The 6607-nt window shown below is 45.3% G+C and overlaps 1 protein-coding gene across 1 annotated transcript; it reads left to right on the forward strand.

The window, feature by feature from the left end:
• Positions 1 to 900: 900 nt before the first annotated feature.
• On the forward strand, positions 901 to 3023 carry LOC115385796 (ATP synthase-coupling factor 6, mitochondrial-like). The gene is made up of 4 exons (XM_030087874.1): positions 901 to 955; positions 2472 to 2641; positions 2725 to 2849; positions 2926 to 3023. Exons 2-4 carry the CDS (start codon positions 2472 to 2474, stop codon positions 2952 to 2954), a joined length of 324 nt encoding a protein of 107 aa, XP_029943734.1. The 5' UTR covers positions 901 to 955; the 3' UTR covers positions 2955 to 3023.
• The last annotated feature ends 3584 nt before the right edge of the window (positions 3024 to 6607 follow it).

The raw sequence follows: 6607 nt of genomic DNA on the forward strand, positions 1-6607 counted from the left end.
GTGCAGGTCATTTGCATTGACTGGGAAAACGCTTTCTACACTGTATTCCATAATAAAGTTTTGAATGTACATACAAATCCAGGAGGACGTCTCTCTGCTTCCTGCAAAGACACTCAGACTCATCCACCTTCGGAAGCAATATTTCTTGGGGTTTTTTTGAGCCATGGTAACAACAGGCGACACGTGACTTCATCTTCTTTACCTCAGTGGTGGTTATTCTGGATTCCTCCTCTAGAGGGCAGCAGACACACTCATATTGCCATTCCAGTGGTGATCTGACCACATTAAAGTCTGGGTTGTGGGATTTTAATGACTCAATGATGATCAAATGATTAAAATGATCAAATAAATGTTATCTCACTGCATCACATTGAAAGAGGATTGCTGTGAGGGCAGGTTCTCATCTTTTTTTCTTTCTCCTCTTCAGTTCTTAGACAAGCTAAATTATTTATTGTAATCATCTTGATTGAGTAAAAGTGACCTTTAAAACCCACTTTATTGGCATAAAAGGAAAGTGAGTGTCTCTAAACCCCTTCAAAGGGTCTCAGTTGCTAAAAATTTGCTTTTAACTCAAACTAGAACAGATTTTCTTCATTGAAACCTTCAACAGTGAACAAGTCTTCGCTAAAAAAAAACTTTTCTAAAAATCACCTATTGTGAGCTGAATGATAAAAAAATGTTAATCTAGACATGAATTTTCTTGTTATCCCCAATTAACTGATTAAAAAATAACTTTCACGGTGTCGCTCTTTTATTACTGATAAAACTCAAATCAAAAATCTACTCTAAATGAAACTTTGAGACAAAAAAATGAAAAGGAAAAAATCAAAATTTTTTTTATTGTGCCGCCGCTCTGCGTAGCGTGGTGACGTCATCACGTTTTCAAAATACGCTTCCCCACAATGCACCGCGGCCCTCCACTTTCTGCTGTCCGTGTCCCGGGTGTCAGTCCAAGGTGAGTCCGTCCGTTCCAGCAAAACCACACAAATACGAATAAAGACGCAGAACCGCGTCCTCCCTGTGAGCGTTATTAACGCCGACGCGCACGTTAACGCGCCTGCAGGCTGGTTTGGGCGTGCCCGCGCTCTCTGCGACATTATGACTGATGTAGCTTAGCGTGTTAGCGCGTTAGCCTCAGTAGCGGTGGCTCTGGCGTTAGAATTCTATTAGAACTAATAGAAATGAGTAAATAATGTCTTTATTCTCCGCCAGGCCGTGAAGGACACATGTTGAGTTTAACGCTTCCGCATTAGCGGCTGATTTGGTAAATAGGAGTTGCTATCAGCTGATGCTACCTAGCTTGAAGTGGCTACATCAGCCTGTCGTCATGAAGTGATATTTATAAGTTTTTATGGTGAAGCGATGCTCTTTCCTTTCAAAAAAGCTTTTTAATCAGATGGTTGACCCTTGGTTTTAAACAGCTGAGCTTGTCTAGATGGATAATGTAAGTTTAGATCAATGTCCAAGGTGAAACCAACTCGCTTGAGGCTTAAACCTTTTAATTATTCCTTCATTTTGCCGTTTATTTCTTCAGGAGAGATCTTAAAATGGAAACAGTTTCACACACAGCACCTTTTAATTACTCTTCTGTTGTGTGCCATTCATATGAACTCATTATTTTGTGCAGGGACAACATTTTCCCATTATTCTCAACGTTATTATGTAAGAATAGGAACAATGTCAAGAGTTAATCTATTATTCTTACTGCTGTTATTGCCATCTGTACTCGTTTAGTCCACTGCAACAATGTAAATTCCCCCATAGATGAACAAATAAGGAATTATATTATCTTCACACATTTCATTCAAATTTAATTTGAAGATATTCTTGTTTGCTCAGGCTTTTCAATAATCTAGATTTTACCTGTTATATTACACTTACTGCAATAAAGCTTGACTTTATGATGGCCTTGCTTTGTTTTAATCCATTTCATAATGTAAGTTGCTTAAGATTAAGATTCCTGTTGACCTTGTTTCAGCGTGAGCAGAATTGCCTTTTGTCTGAACGGTGCAATATAAATAATCTACACCTCAAAGCCATGCTGTCAGGGTGAGTTTGTTAAACATGCACAAAGTGACAGTTATTTGGGAAGGTTTTGGGACATTTCAATGTATTTTGCAGTAGCATAACTAATCCAAATTGTATTTATGTTGAGATTGCATTGTCATTTTCAGTTGCAGTTGTTTGGTTTTGCAGTAGGATACTGTGCACCACCTCATTAAAGTTTAACTTTAAAGGTTGTTGTGGTACTATTTCAAGATGAAGCTGGGCTGTGCGTCGCCGTGTGTTTCTCTCTGTTTACAACTCAGATATGGAGGCTGGTTGGATATATAAAGGTTACATAACCTTCAGTGCTCGTCTTTGGGTTGGATCTGTGAGATTTGTAAATGTTTCTCAGAGATTTGGCTCAACATTAATGCGATGAACATTTCGGGAGCGATTCCCACAGCCCTGCGTGCTCTGCGTTTCAGATGGCTCTCCACCGGCTGTTCCAGCTGTCCTCGCTGCTGCGCTCTGCTGTGAGCCTGACGCTGCGCAGGAACATCGGCCTCTCCGCCGTCGTCTTCAACAGGGCCAAGGACCTGGACCCGGTCCAGAAGCTGTTCCTGGACAAGATCCGCGACTACAACGCCAAGAGCAAGCAAGTCTCCTCCGCTCGGCCTGTCGCGTAAGACGCAGCATAACGGCAAACCTTCTAAAGCGGGTCTCCATGACTCCTCGCAGGTCGTCTGGCGGCATCGTGGACGCTGGCCCCGCCTACCAGAAGAACCTGAATGAAGAGGTGACCAAACTGCAGAGACTATACGGTGGAGGAGACATGGTCAAGTTCCCAGAGATCAAATTCACCGGTGGGTTCAAACACATGGAGGGAATTCCTAAAACGTCACTTGGTGTTCATGTCCTCTTTTTCTGTTTTCTTTTCAGAGCCCAAGTTTGATGAAGCGGCAAAGTGAACAGTGTTGTAAATCTGCTGCGTGTTCCGAATCTGTTGTATTTAATAAAAAACAAAACCTGTGAATCTGTGTCTGTTTTATACTTCTATTGATCAGCAACTGTGGAGACCGGTCTTTCCTCACATATGATGGTGAAAGGTGGTATTCTGGAAAAAGAAAACTGGGGGGAAACTGGCAATAAAAGGTGTTTATCTCAGATGAGGCGGTAATGCACCCAGTGTAACACTTAAAGACAGGAAATGGAAGTTAAACGTTCATGTACATGTTTCAGTCCTCTTATCAATGGGTTTGGGATTTTTTTTGCACCACTTTTCACCAGTTAGCTTCATAATGACAAAGTGATTAATTATTTTTATTTTTAGACGTCCTTGAACGTCTCCACAGGCATGGAAACAAAACATCGTGTCTGCCACATTGGACCAGGCAAAGCTTACGTATGAGCTGCCTGAAAACTCCTAAAGATGGAATTTTCACATTTTATGTGACGGTCGTATTGTGGAATGGATTAAACACACTTTGGCATTTATGGGGATGTTTGCGAATGAATGAAAGTTTCACACATTTTCCCTGTCATATAAAGTTTACTTTGAAGAAATTAACAGGAAGCTCTTCGGTTGTTTGATCATTCAGTCATCATTTAAACAGTGGTGGGGTAGGACAGTAAAATGTTGAGAATTTAATGTTTCATCTTTGATAAAAGATTGAAAATGTATCACAAATAGTTGGCAGACCCTCTATATAAGGCAGACTTTACATTTAATCCAGGAAGTATGTGATCGATTTCTCTGTTGACACGGTGGTAGTAGTTCCTACGTTTGGCCACCAGAGGGCAGACTTCCGTTTCCCAATGCACTGCATATCCTCTTTTCCCGCCCTCTTGTGGACAGATGTAGACATTACAACAGTCCAGGTTTCCAGCAGTTTGTCCTGAGAGGAAGATTGAGGTGAAATCTGAAGGAAGAAGTTCTTCTGCTCTGCTGGAGAACGTTTCATGAGTCAACCGTCAGCAGAAGACGCTGTGAGAGATGAACTGCCGCCTCTGCTGGTGAGTAAATCAAACACACAAATTAATCTCATCAGGACCCCGAGGGGAGTTTGAAACACACTCAATAACTAACTCCACCCAACCGACCCCGCCCTCCCAATGTCCACCAACCTTTCGAAACACCTTTAAACACCAGCAGCGTCACACTGAGTCCATTTCTAAAGGAGACGTGTGAATGTCTGCAGGTGTGTGTGTGTCATTAAGTCTTGGCCCCGCCCGCTCCTGCGGGAGCAGAGAGGAAAACAAACGCCCCTGAAACACCAGTTCACTCTGAGAAGGAAGGAATCATGGTGGCGGAGGAGTGGGGGCTCTGGGGGGCCTGGGGTGGTGGGTGCCGGCTTATGTCCAGGTGGCTGGGGTGTTCTGGGGTGGGTGGGGCCCTGGGTCCTGGGGGCTGAAGGCTGTTTCCTTCTATGAGGGCGGGGGGTCGGGATTGGACTCGTGGGGGCTGAGGGTTAGGGGTTTGTGGGGGGTGTGACTGAGGTGTGGTGTGTATGTGAGGAGAGAGTCTGGTGCACTGTGTGTGTGTGTGTGTGTGTGTGTGTGTGTGTTGGGGGGGTTGGGGGGGGCTGGGTCTGGGTTCTTCCTCTGTCTGGACCCTGAGGGCCTCTCTGGCCTGCTTCTGGTCTTCTCAGGGGTCAGAGGTCATCTATGCATGATCACTATCACATTTGCATGATCATGCTGATCTATTTAATCAGTCTTCACATTCTACCTGTGGACTCGGTTACCTTGTTTTCTTGTGGTGGGTTAGACTAACCCCCCGATGCACATTGGATGCGGTCCGGCTCCGGAACGGCTCCGGTCCGGACACCGCAGCTAATCCGTAGTCATTAAAATCAATGCTGTGATGCACACCGACCGCTCCGGAGCCTCTGCGGAGCTCCGGTCTCTTTCCGCAAAGATCCTATTTTTCCGCATGCCGGAGCCCTTCCGTCATTTGAGACGGAAGCAAGTCGGGTGCCCGGAAGGAAACGCGATACGTGTTCCAAAATAAGTCACTTCAAAATAAAATCTGTGTCGTGTTTTTGCCTTAATATTCTATTTTTTTACTTCTTCTGGTAGAATACAGAACAAACAACGTCATGTAGTCGTTATACGAATTAGAAGAATGAACGGTTTTGTTCTTCGTCACTGCTGAGAAGCCAAATGACTCCAAAATGGCTCAAAACGGCTCTGTGACCGGAGCAGCTCCGTGTTGCCAGATTGGGCGGGTTTGTTCCAAATCAAGCGTCTTTTTTGAACACGTCGGACGGGTCGATGAAATGATTATGTGTTTATGACGTGTTTTTTATCATACAAATACGGTTTTAACGTGCATTTTCATCCGAGACGGCGGTTTGGGCTGCTTTCTATTGAGTAAAACGGGTTTCAAATTGTCTACGGGGGATAACGACAGATCTGGCAACCTCCTCCGGCTTGACTGCGGAGACACCGCAGGCGGTGTGAATCACAGTGCTCCGGTGTACCGGGCCGGGGCCGGACCGGAGCCGGACCGGAGCCGGACCGCATCCAGTGTGCATGAGGGGTAATGGTGATCTGCAGTAGGTTTCCTATGCTCTGCTGTAATTTGACACCTGGATCCTCAGCTTCACGCCCCAGTTCACTGGCAGGTATGTTCCTAACAGTCAGTAGGATGCCCTCTGTCATGTCTTAATGCAGCTGCAGAAGCCGATTGTCTGCAGTGTCGATATTAAGTAAAGACCGTCCTATCTTTGCACTCTGTCCCTTCTCTCCATTCTCTTTTTCCACTTTCTGTCTCTTTACCTGTCTTTCTGTCCCCCTGTCAGTCCAGCAATATCATTTACAGCAGGGGTCGGCAATTAGATTTGGCGGCGGGCCACTTCTTTGGGGGACACTTCAATCGCGGGCCAAGGGGTCTCCGGCTGGCGCGCGCGTCCATCCGCGGACTGGAGAAGGGGGGGGGGACGCGTTTAACGCGACTGCATCGCCGCGCTAGATGCACAAGTTTTATCGCTGGTGTGTGAATTCATTCGCGGGACGCGTCACGCTGGAACAAATATGCAACACCGTCTCCTGCTCAGTGGCGGATTTAACAAATTTGGGGCCCAAGGCAAAGGCAGGAATGGGGCCCTCTCAAATGAGAAGACAACACACACTCACTAGTTGCTCTTCTCCACACGTCGACAGCTGACCCTCCCAAACAGGTGTTGACGTCGCCGTTATACTTGCTGGTTGTTGTGGATATTGTATTTTATTTTGATTTTATTTGTATTTTATTTTATTTTGATTCATACTAAGTTTGAACATGATAAATACCATGAACATGATAAATACCATGAACAGTAAAGCCTCAGTAAAGCCTCAGTTGCAAGATCTGTCTCATTAAAACCATCTGCACATAGGCGTCAGTTTAGGTGGGGACGGGGGTGGAGGGGGTGGTCGGGGAGGTTGGGGACTCACACAAATCCTTCACATGTAGCCATTGTAACCCTGGTTATTTTCAGTAGTAATTAACATTCCGACGCTCCTGAACGCACCATCCGCTGATTGCAGAGACGCACACAGACGTTCACGAGGATTAAAAAAATAAAAACGTGCAGCTGCTCTAAGGCTGAATCCCATTTCACCCCTTAGCCCTCCCCCT

The sequence above is a fragment of the Salarias fasciatus genome, unplaced genomic scaffold, assembly GCF_902148845.1.
Source record: "Salarias fasciatus unplaced genomic scaffold, fSalaFa1.1, whole genome shotgun sequence".
NCBI classification, from domain to species: domain Eukaryota; kingdom Metazoa; phylum Chordata; class Actinopteri; order Blenniiformes; family Blenniidae; genus Salarias; species Salarias fasciatus.

Bases quoted from the DNA above. Each gene is read 5' to 3' on its own strand.
- LOC115385796 (XM_030087874.1), top strand. From the start codon at position 2,472: ATGGCTCTCCACCGGCTGTTCCAGCTGTCCTCGCTGCTGCGCTCTGCT. The intron at 2,642-2,724 runs GCAAGTCTCCTC...GACTCCTCGCAG, and splicing joins GACTACAACGCCAAGAGCAA to GTCGTCTGGCGGCATCGTGG. The intron at 2,850-2,925 runs GTGGGTTCAAAC...TTTTCTTTTCAG, and splicing joins CCCAGAGATCAAATTCACCG to AGCCCAAGTTTGATGAAGCG.